The sequence below is a fragment of the Vidua macroura genome, chromosome 4 (genome assembly GCF_024509145.1).
Source record: "Vidua macroura isolate BioBank_ID:100142 chromosome 4, ASM2450914v1, whole genome shotgun sequence".
Classification (NCBI taxonomy): domain Eukaryota; kingdom Metazoa; phylum Chordata; class Aves; order Passeriformes; family Viduidae; genus Vidua; species Vidua macroura.
This window is the reverse complement of record NC_071574.1, coordinates 20,199,539-20,217,087: the sequence shown is the minus strand read 5'-3', so window position 1 is coordinate 20,217,087 and position 17,549 is coordinate 20,199,539. Positions and strand designations below refer to the sequence as shown.

The following is a 17,549-nucleotide window of genomic DNA, read 5'->3' as shown; positions in this document are numbered from 1 at the left end:
TAACCCCGAGAACAACTGCCCTGCCGCGTTCTCGGCGTTAAAGTTGTTGGATGTGCTGTAAAAGTGCGTCCCTGTAGCGTATAAATAGCTTTTTTCCAAATGTCTGGGCGGAACTTTTTGGCGGCATGGTGCAGGGATGATCTAAGTTGCTTTCCCAGTCTCGGAAATCAGCAACAGTGGCATTAATACTTGGACGCTTTTTCCCTGGGCAAAGTCAGATCTTCCATCTATAAGGCAACATAACACTGAACTCTTTGTTTCAGAGGTGTTTTGAGGGGATGGCTTTATTTTGATTTTGGTTAGATGTGTATTTTGGGTAACCACATAATTTTTTTTGTTCCTAGTTAGCCTCTTCAGATCCTGAAGCAAGCTCAAAAATTTCCTCATGTTTCTGTGGACATGGCAAATGTCTGTCGCTTCTCATGTGGATTTAAATAGTGAGTTTCCACAAGTAAATCCAACTCAGTGACTCAGGTTTTCAAATGTTAAAACAGGCTGGAGACCTGTAACTGAGCAAGATTGTGAGGCTAATTGGAGGCCTTAATTGGAAAAGCTCCGTAAGCATCACAGCTGCTCAGAAACTGCTCAAAGGATTTTTGCTGTCTTTTGAATTTAACCTAGTCTACGTGATTTTTACCTTGTCATGTGTCTGCCTGGAATAAATGTTGTTTATTATTCATTTAATCCTGAACGGGAACATGTCTTTTTAAAAGAGATGTGGTATTTTAATGTTAGTCAGTTTTAGTTCAAACACTGTTGCATCTATTGTTCATTGTAAATATTTATAAAGTGGTCACAATAATGTAATATTGTGGTTCTGTTTCACAAATAATAAAACATACCTGTGATGTTTATATAAGCAACATCCTTCTTAAATATCACACTAGTGTTGTGTAGGACCTGGGAATGTAGAGCACACACACGCTTCAAATAACTGTTTAATGGGAAAAGCACAGCCAAGTGAGTGAACTGCCAGATCATTTTATATCTGAAAGGACAGTCATGCTTAATAGCAACATAGCAGATGTTTATGCTGCTCACAGACTATAATAAAAATATTGTATCTCAAGTGAAGAGATTTTAAAGGCCTCTTTAAAATAAAATAAAATATGTATGTTGTGATAAAATCTGTCTTAACACAGTGAAGTGTCAAGACTTAGGCAAGAGTCAGAGCACTTTTTTATGTTACTATACAGTATTCCTCATGTGTACAGTTTCTACTACCAGTTTGTCAATGCAACACAGTACACAGTAGGAATAAGTTTATTTTTAGGCAACATGCCAGTGATGGACTTCTTAAAGAAAGAGATTGAACTCTGTGGTAGCGGTGGCTCCCAGTTCCTGCAGAGTGATTGCAGCTGTGGTAGATGATGCTGCTGTTCTGCCTTGAACTGTCTTCCCAAATGTGCAGTCCTGTAGGCTGGTTATGATTTCTGCCTATTATCAGACCTATAAATTAATCATGTATTGTTTTATTCTGCTGGGTTTTATTAATTATCCTCCCATGGTTTCTCTGTCACTGCAACTCAAAACTTGTGAGAATGTTGTGCCTCCAAAAGAACCTATGGGATTAAGGGTTTATTGTGCAGTGGGTTTTCCACCCCCCCCTTGTTATGTGTGATTAGATTACATAGTCCCATTCTAACCTTAAAACCTCAGTAACTAAATTTCAGACTTAGCAGATACTAAACATAACAGAAAATCTTTCATAAGGATCCATCTCACTTGACAGTGGCCAAAATGAATCCCTAGGAAACAGTATGTGGAAGAGTGTAGTGCGCCTTCTCCAGAGTACTGCCCTGACAGGCATCCTGGGGCCAAACTGAGCTGCTGGTGGTGTATGGGGATTGTTTGTGTTTGACCAGTTACTTTTGTAACCCACGTGAGTTTCATGAGTTAACAACTGCAGTCTCCTGCCTGCTTATTCCCAGTTACTTGTTATTCTAGTAACAAGCTTGTCTGCAAAAGTCTTTCTCCCTTACCTACAGACTACCTACATTCTTGTTCCTCTTCTAGTGTTTTTTTCTGTTCATTTTTACTTTCCTACTTCACAGAGGTTTTTTCCTGTGGATTAAAACAAAGTGGGGCCAAACCCTTACGGAGCATAAAAGCCAGTGTTGATGGATGTGCTTGTGTTGTGACCACACAACCTTCTGCAGCAAATGTGACTAATGCCCGCTTTTCTTTCCCTTTGCTCCTTTAAGCAAAGCAAATCGGCTGTAAGATTGAAGGAGGACATGAAAAAGATAGCAGTGTCTCCACTGAACAAGCAGAGGGACACAACCTGTCCAAAGGTGTTTGGTGTGAGTCTTCTGGAGCTCCAGCAGCAGGGACTAACCAAAAATGGAATCCCAATAGTTGTGTGGAATATAGTGGAGTACCTCACCCAGCATGGTAAGCTTAGTGGAGTTGCTTCTCCTTAGCAGCACTCTTTATGTAAGACTCTTCAAAGGGAAGAATGTGGGTTTTTTGTAGCATGAACCACAGGCAAAGAATGTTACTGTATGTGGTTTGCTTCTTTTTTTTATTTCTGCCTTGATGCTGAACTTACTTTTTAATATGTTTATAAAGGTGAACTACATACAGCATTAGGTAGCAGCACACTCATAAACAAGCTGTTCAGTATATAAATGAAATGTATTCCATTTGTGAAGGTTTGTGTCATTTTCCAGTTACAAAACATTTGTCTTTAACACTTTTTCTGTATAGAGATAGACACAGGCACACATACACATACACACACACCCCATCAGAGAATATTACTGGAAAGGAATACAAGTTCTTACGGGCTTTCAGATATATTCCAGTTATTATTAATCCCCTCAAGGAAGTAGGTGTTCAATTCTTATCTTCTCTTTGCATTCATTTAATGGGACTTTAGTTCCTGTTGTTGAGATACATTTCCTTGTAGAAACTTAGAGCACCACTGGTGCACAGATGTCTTGTATGGCATTTGGTCAGCAATGGAAAAGGTTTTGTGGTGGTAATGTCATCTTCTAAGGAGCTGCATCTGGTTTTACGCTAAGGTTTTCTTTTAGCTAATTCAGTAATGATAAGCCAACTGTAGAGGCTTAGATTCTATGACTGTATCTTGGTAGATCCTCAGAAGCTCATAGATGCAAACATGGCTTGAAAATTAGCTTGGATTAAGGTACAGTGCAAATGTGAAACATGATCCTACCTTTACTCAGCAGCATCTTGCTTGATCTACTTCAACCTGTATAAAAGTGGCTTGCTAGGACACTGGAAGAGAAAGAATGGAAAAAGCTTTCCATCATTTAGGGTTTAATCAAAACCAGAAACTGACAGACACTCTTGACTGGAAGTTGTGGGCTGTGCTTTGTGTTCCTTAAAAAGATTGGAATCCCACACGACTATGTCCCAAATATGGACTAAACAAGCCAAGTTTTCTATTCTGAAGTAAGATTAGCTGGACTTCTGAATGCCAAGTTATCTGGGCCCCGATAAAGGCCATTCTTTTTCTTAAAAATGCAAGGAAGATCTCAAAGATACACTCTCATATGGAGAGTTGTTGAAATGAGTGTCCCATGTCTGTGTTAGGTTTGTTTTGTGAACTAATGGCAAAATTAACTGTGAAAGCATTTTTAACAAAGGCCCAGACACCCAGGCTGAGCTGACTGTTGGGCAGCTACATCCTTAAACTAAGTTTGCATTAAGCTGCCTATTTCCAAATGTATAGATGAAGCCAAATTTCCCTGTGGTGCATTTAGTAGTTTCTAATTACTGTTTTCAGGGTGTTCTAGCCTCTCTTTATTTCCATAAATGAGTGAGAGAGGGGGAAGGAAGTTTGATCTGTGTGGAGGCTGTGGCTTTGCTCACCTAGTATTGCAAAAACTAAAATCTTTATTGGGATGAGGTGTTTTCTGCCCTCGAGATGGCAGTACAGCATGTCACATGAGAATGCATTTTGTTTTGAATGCAGGAATACAAACTCTACCAGCAGTATCTCATATTAGTCAAGTAAAATGCTTTGAGTGGTTGTCCATTTTATCCCCTTGCTAGAGCAGTTTGTCTTCTAGTCCAATAAAGGAGATTATTTTTCTCTACAAACTCTGTTGCCTCAGAATTTATTTCTTGGACTGGAAGCATTCTGTCAGATTGCAGTTCCTTGATGTCTAGTCTGAACTGATGAAAACAATACACATTCAATCCTCTTAGTGTTATGCTTCTGAGGAAGAACAAACAGGTCTATAGACAGTATATTATATATATATATATATATATATAGACACTGTATTAGAAAGGCAGAATTTTTGCAGTGAAAATGTTCTAGAGAAAAAATAATTTACAGAGGTCAGTTTTAGGGTCTTCCCAGAAGGTTTTGAATCTTAAGAAATGCCTAAAAAGTGCTGTTCAATTTAGCATGATTAATGGCTTCCTCTGTTGGAGCCTCCTTTTTTGTACATCTCCTTTACTAGCCTGTAGTGATCGATACCATTTATTTTTCATTGTGAAATACTTCGTGCTTTGTGCTGTCCATGATACATTATTTGCTTATTGAGATTTCCTACTTACTATGGAGTTACTGCTGCATTCAGCACATATTCAGATGTTTTTGCCTCATGATGGTCAATGAAGCTGGAAGTAATCCAAATGTGTGAGTATGGCAGTCCTGCTCAAGGTAATGGGCTACTTGCAAAAATGAAACAACTGAAGGGTTTTGTAGATTCCTTTTCTGTTGAAATATACCAATGGAAAGTGTCGGTCTCAGTTGATTTCTCATGGTGTGAGACAGCTTAGTGGCATTGTAGTATTGTGGGTTCTCAAAAGAGTATCCCAGGCCTCAAGATGTTGTCATTAGTATTTGTTATTTACATAGTCTAACTACCTGACTAGAGGGGATTTCTGAGGATAGAATAGTATTTTTTTTATATTGTGGTGTATTAATCACACTCATTTGTATTACTACATGTATGTTATTCAGACCAGAATATCTGTTTCATCATGTCACTGGGATGTGTGGTTCAGCTCAATCTTAATATATAATTACAGGTATGACACAGGAAGGTCTCTTCAGAGTGAATGGCAGCATGAAAATGGTGGAGCAGCTGCGTCTGCAGTACGAACGTGGGGAAGAGGTGGAACTCGTTAAAGATGGTGATGTGTACTCAGCAGCCAGCCTGCTGAAACTGTTTTTGAGAGAGCTGCCAGATGGAATTATCACGTCTGCCTTACATCCCAGGTTCATTCAGCTTTACCAGGGTAAGTGAGAGGTAAAGTCTTCACCCTTCAATGCACTTTCTTTCTGGATAACTGGTTTCTTAGTTTACTTACTTTGTTCCTCATTTCCTTTGGCTTCAGTTCTTACCTGCTCCCAGATGTGCAGTTCTGTTACAAGAGGCAGAAAAAATGTTTCTCATGTATTTGGTAAATTCTGGACTATTTATGATTTTCTAATCCAGTTATGTTGAATATAAAGTGAAATGATCAGCTGTTTTTTTTTTTCAGGTATGCTTGTAGAAAATAATTGCAGTGTCTTTAGGACATAGATTTACTTCTGTTTGCTAGGGTGGTTTCTGACAGTTTCATTGTAATGGACGCTGAGAAGTGAGAACTTAATCTGCTTTTAAGATTGGGCCAAAAGCATACACTGCCAAAGTTTCTGCTTCTCACTAAGTAATGTGATTGTCCATAAAAAAAAACCAACCAGTCTGCAAGTAACAGCAGACTTTGTTTTATTCCCTGTCATAGCACACAACCTGGAAGATTTCTTTTCTTCTTTTATTCACACCCCTCATCCACCTTGAAGTGGTGGATCAACCATAGGAAAGACCACCACTTCTGCTGTGGAAAGTTGAGAAATCATTTTAAAGAGAGTTATGCAAGTTTCAATGTAATTCATCTGTATCTGACAATCTCTGGTGGTGGTAGGTGGAATAAGTGGTGGTTGGCCCCGTTCCTTGACCATGTGGGTCACTAACAGTTCATCTCTCTTGCTGCAGGCAGTCAGCACTTCTTCTTTATGTTTTCCTAAGAAGCTACAAGATGAGTGGGTAAAGTTACTGGAGAATGCAGAGGAGGAACATGCTCTCTGACATGCATCCCTGGTGTATAGTTCTCACACACTTGTCTTGATGTCTCCCACTTTTCTTGCCTTCAGTGAAGAGGAGGTTTAGCCATTTCCAAGAGGAGTGCCATGTGTTTTCTTTCTTCCTTTTGTTTTGTGGGCTATAGAAAGTGTTGATGATGCACTGGAGAAGAGCTTTGTGCTTTACCTTGAGTACAGACGTTTCAGCTGTAGGTTGTATGTGGACTGTGTAAAATACCTTCCCTATTTAGTAAAGTTGTCTGGTGCACAAGGATAGGGTTCAGGAAGTGTTGTGTAGGAAGGTGCTATTGTTTTAGAAAGTCCTTTTTTTCTGGTCATTGCTGTGCTTTCTTTGGGGGCATTTAGATTTCACCAGGTCTGACTCATGAGCTGTATTTATGTTCTTTTTCATAAATCACAGCTTAAGTGTAAATTAATAATAAATAAATAAGTCACACCTTTGCTGTTCCATATCTCTGCCCCCACAAAGGTCATATTGGTGTATTGTACCAGGAACTGCTGAGTCCTTTGTGAACAGTGCTTTTGTGGTGTTTGTGGAAAGGTTCATTTGTTCTGTCTCCTACAGAAAGGGCAAAATCCCCCCAGTACTTTCTAGAGAAATTAGATGGATATCATTACTTAGCAGATTTATTCACCAAACTTTCTTGTTTCCAAATAAAGTTACTGGTATAACTTATGAATCCAGATCTACAAAAATCCATCCAATTGTGACGTGTCTTCATAGCTAAGTTTGTCTGTATTTCACAATTAGATCAAGCTTAGTGCTATTAAAATTTTGATTAGGCAATAAGAAGTCTTACTTGAAAAATGCCAGTTGGCTGTTGTGGCAAGGGGAAGGCTTTTGTAAAGTTTGGAGAAAACTTGAAGGGTTTTCACACCCCAGAAAATACAGCATAAATGAGTAGTTATGAAAGGCACTGATGATTTTCATAGTGTTCAGATAAGCTTAAGTAGTAGGTGGACATTTGCTTGCAGTTAAATGATCAACCAGCTGCGCAGGCTTGCAGGAGTTATCTGTTCACTTATCGAAGTATGTGCAAGGGTATTGCTTGCAAAATGGTACCAGGACAGTGCATGCCTGGGTGTTCGTTTTGTAAACTGTGAAGAGAGTAGGTCAAACTGTTTCTGAGTCAACAGGTTATTAAAAAATAACTTTGAATCTGGAGCCACTTTGAGACATGTCTACAGGGAAGGCAAATACAAGCTTTGTCACAACCTCTGTATTCTCTCCTGTTGAAGCTTTGCATGGGAAATGTTTTTTTGGGATTATGTTAGATTTCTTCTGGTGTATTTTTAGGGATTGTTATCAGCATGTTTTAAGCCAGCTGAGATCTTGACCTGAGAAGAACACATAGTTACTTACTGTAAAAATGGTTATAAGAGTGATTCCTCTAGTTAAAAATAGCTGGACTGAAAATTACAAATTTTACCTGTAGGTGTAACCCTTTTCAATTCCAGCTATCAAATTTGTTACCAAATCAAAGAGAAATAATCTGCCCTGTTATGTAAGAGAGAAGCTGTCCTGTTAGTGTTCAGGAAGTCCACACAGCTGGTTTGGCATTGCTGTCTGCAGCCTGTACAGTGTTGTGTGAAACAGAGCTCTGCATGCTGCCCTCAAATCCTAAAATACTTTTGTTTAAATAAATATTCAGCTTAATGCCAGGACTATGCAGTTCCATAACACATCATGTAGTGTACTGTGGTGTGTCCTGGCATTCTCTCTGTGCCCTTGGAGAAGGACAATGGCAGTGGGAGATGGGAAGGGCCTGCCTCTGTAAATGATGTTGATCGGAGATGTGTGTTGCAAGCGCAGGCCAGGGACACACTGATAGTGACCTTCGTGTCGGCCGGTCTCCTCACAGCGCCTGACTAATAAAGGCTGCTCCTTACGGGGAGTTCTGGGATGAAAAATGTCCATCACAATCTCTTTTGTGGCTGAGGCTTCACTGCAGAGCAGAACTGTGTGAAATGGGCTGTACTTTGAGAAACCTCAGCCAGAAATTAGCAGCACCAATACAGCAATCCCTGCCTGAGCTTGTTTATTCCCTCTGGCTTTTCACTCCTTATCTTCTGTATCTGATCACTGACTCTTAAGACATCTGTACATACTAGGAACTGTACACACAGCTCTTACCCCTTTCACAGGTCACTTGCTTTCATCAAGACAAAGTGCTACTGGTACTGTAAATTTCTTTTTTGTGGTTGTTGTTTCATTCCCTCCTCCAGTGGAGGTACAGTGAAATATGGACTCTGTCTTCCTTTCTTACTCAGTCTAATTAATTTTAATGCCATTTCTGAAATAAATAGGGCCAGGAGACCAGCTCCCTTTTTTTAGGCCTTTATTAAGTGATCAGCTCTGGGTGGGGGCCTGAGGCGTCGCGCACACTGCCGCTGCTCCCTTTGGCGACACAGAGGAGGAGGTGATCAGTTCTGCCCCAGCAGAACTGGGGCTTCCGTCCTCACGGGCGTGGCTAGGAAGATGTCTTGTGGCTCGTCAGCTAGGGTCCTCATTCTAGTCCAGTTACACTTAGGTGGTAGTGACCTCCAAAACCGTGTTGGTGGGGTAGAGGGACTTCTCCCCAGTAGATATAGTCACTTAGTTTTCCAAATTTTAGGTTAGCTCGTTGTTTCTAGGGTCTTTTGTTGGGTTTTCTTGAGCTTTGCTTAATTTGCATATTTGCGGGACTGTTTCTGGCCGCCATTTTGGATGCAGCAGAGGCAATACCCAAGGGATTCAATAAGGGTACAGGTAAAGGGGGTACCACCAGGGTGTGTGTAAGGGGGTTAACAGTGGGGGAATATAACAAGGGTGTATGTAAGGGAATTAACAGTGAGGGGTACAACAAGGGTGTATGTGAGGGGGTTAACAGTGGGGGGTACAGCAAGGGTTTAACATTTATTAACATAATTAGCTTATCACAACTGTAAGTGTATTAACAGCTCTAACCATACCGAACTTGTTCATAACAATTTCGCCATACTGGCTTCTTGACATTGCTCATCTTATGGAATTTATATTTTTTCAGTGGGCAGCAGCAAGATGTGAGTTTTATTTCATATACCTCCTTCTGCTCACTGCCTGTGATGACTGGCATGGTTTTGTCTGGTGCCTGTGAACAGCCTTGCCTTTTTCAGGGAGTGGTTTGGGAGGCAGGGAAGGGAAGGAGCAGCTCCCTTCCAGATCAACAGGTCAGTTTACAGAACACTTAGTAGCCAGCAGCTGTTTGAGTTACATGAACAAGCAGAACCAAAAATACAGCTTGTCTTGGGGGATTTTGGAGGTCAAATTTCGATCTGAACAATTACTGTGAAAATGAATAGATGAGAGCTGACCTTTTAACCATTATTATAGATGGGTCATGAGATGGTTGGCTCTCGCAATTAAGGGATGAATATTATATATACTTTATGAGAAGTTTTATTGATGTTGTTGTGATTTGTTGTTTGGATGTCCTCTGTTCTCCCTGTAATCCCCTTTTCCCTCCCCCTTGTGTTGTTGCCATTGGACAGCCTTGGTAGCTGGGACATGTGGAGGGAGGGCGTGTACCTGTGCCCCTTGCATAGGGTAGCTGGGAGGAGGGCAGGCTTGTTACTAGGAGGCACAGCATGACAATACCTGACCCGCAATCAAGTTGCAAGAAAGCAATCTCCACCAATGAATGGCGAAGAAGAATTGACTGGCAGGCCTTGGGAGGGGCTAGGGTAACCTTTTGCAACCCCCTCAGGGGTATAAAAGGCAGAGCAGCTGTTTTGTGAGTGAGCAAAGGACAGCTTACTCCCATCCTCCTAGCACTATAATTTTTCCTTATTCAGTCCTTTGTTGTATTTTGTTAAGGTATAATAAACCTTTGAAATTTTTAAAAGTGAGTGTCATTTCTCACAAATGGGGCTCGTCCAGGAGAAACACCTCGTCTCCGTGGCCCTGGGAGATTTCGAAAGGGAAGCGTGCCCTGCTGCAAATTCGACGGCTCGCTCGACTTCTCCTAGGACCATCAGCGATTGCAGGTCAACACCCCGGGGACAACAAGAGACTGAGTAATGAAAAAGAAGAGGGGGAAGGTGTGTACCATCCTCATAATTGTTTTGGCCAGATTATTCACCCATAATTCTGAGTGCACAAATGCTAACTCCAGGCAAGTAATGCATGGGACCAGATTCTGGTCCATTAGAGCTAAAGAGTATTGGGCAGATATAGGGCGGGTCACAAAGTAAGAGGAAAGCGGGGAACGGTAAAAAGCAGGATGTCAGTGAGAGACAGGAAGGGAAGAAACTGTGAGCAGGACACAGAGTTAAGAGGGAAGCAGGAGAACCATGGGAAGTGAGATGCGAGTGAAAAAAGGGGTAGAAAAAGCCACGGCGCGAGGTCACCGGCGGCAGGAAACCATGGACAAGAGCTAGTCTGTGGCAACCAGCGGGGACCCAGCACAATAACCCCCAGCACTTGCTGACCCAGCAGAAGCAGCAGTGAATGCAGTTTGCATACGGTGCTGCTGAGAGTTGGGGGCTACCTCAGTTGTGTAGGTAAACCTCAGTTGTGTAGGTAAACCTCAGAAACCGAGGGGGACCATGTGGGTGGCTTTCAGCAGCTGCCCCACCCGGCACTGGAAGGCACCAGAGCACTGGGCTGTGCCAGCTTCCCTGTGGTATTTGCCATCATAAAGCCAAGCGATCACGGGAAGCCACGGGAGCGGCTTTTGATGGTCGCCCATGCTAGGTACACCAAGAGGCGCCGACGTGGTGGCACAAAAAGGAGCGGAGCCAACCCAATGGTAAAAGAGTCCCCAGGATGCAGTTGGGTTATTTGCTTTTGTTTTTTTTTGAGGAAGAAGGTAAGGTCCTTTTTTTTACCCTTTTTTTCTTTCTCTTTTTTTTCTGTCTTTCCTTTTTCCTTCTTTTTCTTCTAGCTGCTTGGGAAGGCGGGCCTTGTTGGAAGGCCTGTGGCTGGCTGTCAGGATGGGACTGGGAGCAAGTAGGGAATCTCCAAAGGGAGAAAGGGAAAGTGAAGAGATATCAACAAGTATACCCCTAAACAGCCTTCTGAGGAGTAGACAAACCTTGTAGAGGTGTGACCCCAACACCAAGAGTGAAGATAAGGTTATGCAGTATTGTGTAATAAGGTGGACTGAGAGGGAAGTTGAGTCCAACCAAGTGTACTGGCTGTAGTGTGAGTCAAAGGAAGAGTGGATGTGTCAAGTTTTAAACATCTATATAAGAATTAAAGAATGACACTGGTACAGATCAGAGAGAAGAGGCTTCTCTCTGAACAACCCTTCTAGCTCTAGCCTCTCAATCCTGAATCTCAAAAGAAAGCTACTCTGCACCCCACACTGTCCAAACAAAAAATCATGGATTCAAGAAAAACACTAGCTTAGGGTATGCTTTATTTTCCTCCTTCCTTTTGCCACTTCCTACCTTTTTCTCTTTCTCTGTAAACACTAAATTTTGATCAAATGTAACACAGTGCAATTGTTAACATTAACTAATGCTACTCCCCTTTCAAGTTAAGAGAAGAGCTTGAATGTCGATTGCGTAGATATTTTTCCATGCATAACACAGAAGAGCTCTTAAGATCTGATGCAGTGATTTACCTTTCCCTCTTTCAGTCCAAAATAATATCTTGATAATTAAATAATATCACTGTTTCAAAGTCACTGTCACCCCTGCAGAGAGGCCGGGAGCTTTTCTTATCATGTGTGCCTGGTCCCCAAGAACTGTGAGCTGCCCTTCACAGAAATAGGGACACAGAAATAGGGACCACAGCTCTTTCTCCCTTCAGTTAAGGGACAAGAGGTGTCCCTTGACAAAATGTAGCAGTTTATCTACTGTCACCTATACTTCCCCTTCCCTTCCTCTCCTAATGTAAGGGGTGAAGAATGCCATGTGTGCTATGCACTAGCAGTGAATCCTCTCCTTTGTGCTAGTCAAGCCCCTGGGAAGATAGGACAACAAAAGGTGCTCAATTGTGTGCCCTCCTCAATTTTGTAGCCTTGTAGGGTAAGAGGCAGGAGGCAGGAATCTAGCATGGTCTCTCTTTGACCTTTCCTTTAGGACAACACTGTCTGTTACCACCCCAAAGGCACAGAAAGTGCTACTATTCTCTTTCCAGGACCCTACTGGGAATGCTAGAGCATAGGTCTGTGAGGCTAAACAGTTAAATATTGCCTAGAAGGTAACAGGCAGTAGATGTAATTCATCTTATGTCAAGACTGACCTGGCCTTTAAGACTGTGCCATAATGTCCCATCCATACTTCCCTCTCCTGTCCCCATCCCAACCATGCTGTAATCCCACAGGGAGAAACCTGTGAAGAAGATGGTTGGCTCTCGCAATTAAGGGATGAATATTATGTGTATGTTATGCAGAGTTTATTGATTTTATTGTGATGTGTTGTTTGGATGTCCTTTGTGCTCCCCATAATCCTCCCCCTTGTGTTGTTGCCACTGGACAGCCTCGGTAGTTGGGACATGTGGAGGGAGGGCATGTACCTGTGCCCCTTGCAAAGGGCAGCTGGGAGGAGGGTAGGCATGTTACTAGGAGGCACAGCATGACAACACCTGACCCGCAATCAAGTTGCAAGAAAGCAATCTCCACCAATGGATGGCGAAGAAGAATTGACTTGGAGAGGGGCTAGGGTAACCTTTTGCAACCCCCTCAGGGGTATAAAAGGCAGAGCAGCTGTTTTGTGAGTGAGCACATGGCATTGTAGTCCCATCCTCCCAGCGCTGTAATTTTTCTTTATTCAGTCCTTTGTTGTATTTTGTTAAGGTATAATAAACCTTTGAAATTTTTAAAAATGAGCATTGTTTCTCACACCATGGTAACTGCAGCAGTGCGTGAAATCTGATTCTTTGGATATCTGTGATTCTCCAGGTTCTTCTGGCATGATTTTAACGTTTTCCTTTGGCTTTTATGGTTATTTTAGTGTTATCAGAGCTGTTTCCAAGCTAGAGAAATAATTTCTGTTTTCTATATAATTATGACGTTCATTATGCAGTAAAAACTCATGGAACTGGATTTTTATGCAGGGGACACTCACCAGAGTTGCAAAAGAAGTGTGCTGTTCCTCCAGTATGTTGGAATGAAGGATAAGTACAGCACTGCAAAGTGCTGTAATGATAGAGAGTGAGGTGTCTCAGGCTGGATTGTGATGACAGCCTTCTTATGAGCAGGGCTTACAACATTTCTTCTGAAGGCAACAAGGCATGAGTTTTTTTCCCCTCTGAGGTATGATCATGACTGAAAGATGGTGTCTCAAGCAGATTGTTTCTTGGCAGAGAGAGACTGGAGTCCCACTTTGCATAGATTGAGGAGGTGGAAAGAAATGCATTAATTCCTCTTGCAGCCCAGTGGGTGCCATGGTACTGCAATGCACAACCTGCTGCCTCTGTGCCAAAGATCAGCTTCCCAGGGCACATTGAGAACTGCTAACAGATGCAAGCTTTTCTGTCTACCCTCCAGTCTGGTAGCATGCAAGGCAGCTGGAAGTTATGCAGTGGTAGGATGACACTGAGCAGTTGCCTTTCTTCCTCATGTCCCAGCACAGGTAATTAGCTAGGGCACTGTGATAATGTGGCTTCAGTGCTTCTGGACTGGAGTTGTTTGGGGTCAGACCATTTGAGACTTGAGCAAGACAATTATGCATACCTGTTTGCATTAATTCCATATATTTAGTGAAGTTCAGGCAGCATGAAGGAGTAACATGAACAGAGATGAACTGGGGAATTAAATTGTGTATCTAGTGTGTCAGAGACACTCAATATGTTCAGAAATAGCATGAACTACTGGAAATTATGTCCTTCTTGTTGTGAGCTGTGGGTGTATGCTGAAATTAAATGAGACGGAAAACACCCTTACAAATATGTCTGTACCTCCTACAATGTTCAGCCTCCTGTTTCTAGTTAATTAACTTTTTTTGAGATACTGCCTGTCCTGTTCACTTGTCTCCTTGACTCAGTTCTTCACTAATGAGTCCCTAGTTCAGCTTTGAGGTGCCAGCTGCCCTTGCTGGCTTCCTTGATCCTCTGTGTTTTGTATCCTCAGGCTGCTGAGCCTAGACATGGCCTGAGGCTGCTGGTTTTGTTCCCTTCCTCAGCCCAATCCACTCTATTTCATTCTTGGTTTTAAGCCCTGGCTGACTGCACATCTAGCTAGACTTCTTTTGCAGGCCTTGGCTGGGATGCTGTCTATTGCACATGGCTTTTGGAAGGCTCCCAGAATGAAAAGTTGAATGCCTTTGTCTGACTTGAGAGTACCTTCCTCTTAGGCTTCATTCTTATTTTTCTCCTTTTCCCCTAGGCAAAATTTTCAAAATAACTGGATATGCTGTGCTTGAAAATCCTGAATAGCGTGAACCACGGTGGTGCTCTGATGTTTTTCTGATAGTCACTACCAGCTCAGTAAACCTTAGTGACTGACTTTGAAACAAACTGAAAAGGAGGAGGAATGCTACAAAGAATGGGTTGTTGTTATGACTCAGGACTGGTTTTGCTCTCTAATAAGTTGAAAAGCTATTATATTTGAAGAAATATGGTAATGGGTAGCAGTAGTAGACTTGTCCTGAAAACTGTACAAAGTGCATGGAATACTGTATATGCATGTCACTGCCTAGGTTCACCACAAATTATTAAAGCAATTTTTAAAAATAAAGCCGAAATCCATAAAATGTCATCAGCAGAAGAATCAACAAATTAATTCTGATTTTTGAATTCTTTTGGAAGAAAAACTTGAGTTTCTTCGCTTGTCTTTTTACTGGAGAAGGAGGACAGAGAGCAAGCACTGTTTTCTTTCTTAGATTTCACAAAGAGAAGGAACTTGATGGCTCAGTAAATGGGATTTGCTGCCTCATGTCACTCAGTATCTCTACGTCCTTCAATTAGGATAATTTCTCATGATCTTGTGATGTGGTATCTGTCTCTGTTCTTGAAAGTACAGAAATGAACAAAGGTTTGACTGTGCCCAGCAATAACATTTTTGATGTTGATGCATACCCCATAAAACATCATGGTTAATGGAACAGGGACATGCTACCCAGAAAATATTACTAAGGCCACGGGCCCAATAGCTTTGTTTGTTAGAGTGCAAACCTGTGTTCGGCATGTTTTGTGGTGGTTATTAGCATCTTCCTAGTTTGGAAGGGATGTAAATTCCTCCAGTAAATGAAAAAGTACCCATCAGTCTGAAGTCCCAGTGGGAGACTCAGAGAGACAATTAGTTATCAAGGGCATTCCCTAATTAGATGACAGGGTGATGGTGATGGTAGAGGTACATTTTTTCTGGGAGATGGCTTTGGCTTTACTTATCATGACTGCAAGCAATTTCTAGTAGAAAACACTGTGCTAGTTGCTTTGTTATCTAAAGAAAAAAGTATGTTAGGAATATGTTTTGGCTACATGGAAATTATTTGTGTTTTGTTTTCTTTTAAGATTCATAAAAAGATAATTAGTAATCAGGTCAGAGAGTGCACTTTGATCAGTGCAAATACAAATGCACTGTAATTCCTTATTTTTATTCCCTTTAATACAGCTTTCAGAAGCCTCCTGAAATTTTGCTGCAATCATAGATCAGATTTCTTGCTGTTGCCAAGCTGATTGCTAGTAGCAAGGTCATGGTGAATTTTTCCTGTCTGTAACTATAAAAAAGGTTGTGATAAGCAAGCAAATAAGATTTTTTTTTCTCATCTGCTTCATGCATGTTTGATATTTGACTTTTCTGAAGGACCTAATTTCTTATATGTAGAAGAAAAGTGTCGGAACCCAAGGTGTCCCTCAGACACTCTTGGATGTTCTGGGTCCAGGGCAGAAGCCTCTGAGACCCTGGCAGTCATCCAGAAACCCCTGTGGTTTTGAGTTTGACCCATGGAACAATTTACCAACTTCGCAGGAAGAACAAGAAATCACAAAAGTTTAGATATTATAATAGAAGTAATCACAAAGTAGAAGGTAGGATTTTTGAGTGCTGTACAGGGGGGTTTTAGGCCTTGTACAGAGGGGTCTGAGTTTTGTACATGGGGGTCAGAGGTTCTAAGATGGAGGGATTTGGGCGTGCCCTGTCCTCCTTCTTTCTCCTTCCTATTCCCCATGTTCTTGGTGATGTTGGCACTCACAGATTGGTTTAGAGTAGAAAGCCACTGTTCAATATAGGTAATAGGCATTGGGGAAAAACTATAAACATTTAATACGTAATGTGTGATATAAAAGATGGCACCAGCCCCTTGGGCGGGAGAGACGGAGACAGAGACGAAGGGAGACAAAGGGAGACGGAGAGAGACGCAGAGGGAGAAGGAGTCAGGGAGAATGTCAGGAAGTCTGTGTGCCTTGAGATAACATGCAATAAACTGCCTTGAGACCAGACGACTGAAGACTACTGAGTCTTTCTTTGAAGGCACGGGTTGGAGGAGAGACTGTACCACCACCCGGAGTCACCCCAATCTGGGGAAGATTCCGACAGAAAAGGATATAGTTAACCAGCTGGTTAAAATGTTTGGCTCTGTAATTTGACTGGCATTTTAAACTTTGGTCTGCTGTGATGAAAGAATTCATACTAAGTCTGTGGTACCAAAACAGACATATAAAAGTGAATTCACCATGCGTATAAAACTTAAAAAGGCTTTCTTGTCATGTACAGTATTAGGCATGTCAGGAAAGGCAGGAATCCTAAGCCTGGAAGCAGATGAAGTCCCTCAAGCTTCCGCTGTATGAAGTGGCAAATAAGTATATAAAAAGCCTCATTTGTTTGCCATTTATTTGCGGGACAAATCCTGTTTATTAGCCACAAGAAATGTCTGATTGTAAAACAGAAATAATATTGCAGCTAACCACTTTTCAAAGCACTCTCCTCCCGAAACACTGTTCTGCCCAGCCCTGGAATATTTTGGGAAATGAAAGATGAAAACAAAAACAGGACTTCTGAAGTGTTTATACATACATTAAACGGTGTTCATACTTTGAAAACAAAAAACAATTTTTGTTTTCCCCTCCTTTTTGTCTCTCTAAAAATCGTGAAACAAATGTAAAATGTTATTTTTTTCTTGCAGCACAAGATGTGGGATATTTTCCTGCCACTCTTCTCTGCATGCTGGTAGCAGGGCATACAGCAGAGAAGCACCAGCAACCCATAAGGCTGAAAAATAAGGAAAAAAAGTACTAGAAATGCACAGATGGCCTCATGCTAATGGATACTGCTTATAATTAGATTGGTGCAGAAAACCTTCAGGGCATGAGGTCTTCTGTCTGAAAATGATATTGCAGAGTCCATGGGGTTTTCATGCATATGGGAAAGTTTCAGTAACATTTCACTTTTGTGGAGAGTAGAAATTAATATTTCCAAGAACTAACACATCCCGTTATTGTATAAAGGGAAAGCAGTACTGACTTGTTTTCAAAACTTTGCTTCTATTGACATATAAATCCAAGATTTTGGGGGGTATAAATCACTCTTTGGAAGGTGTTTTATGGGATGGAGGAGGGAAGCAAAGCATTCTG

The 17,549-nt window shown here is 41.6% G+C and overlaps 1 protein-coding gene across 3 annotated transcripts in view; it reads left to right on the top strand.

Annotated features, from left to right (window-relative positions):
- The window catches only part of FAM13A (family with sequence similarity 13 member A), a 131,486-nt gene that overhangs the window by 825 nt on the left and 113,112 nt on the right, over positions 1 to 17,549 (top strand). For all 3 annotated transcript variants that reach the window (XM_053974872.1, XM_053974874.1, XM_053974873.1), the window contains exons 2-3: positions 2,205 to 2,394; positions 5,014 to 5,223. In XM_053974872.1, coding sequence (XP_053830847.1) covers positions 2,205 to 2,394; positions 5,014 to 5,223 — 400 coding nt within the window. The remainder of the gene's footprint in view (positions 1 to 2,204; positions 2,395 to 5,013; positions 5,224 to 17,549) is intronic.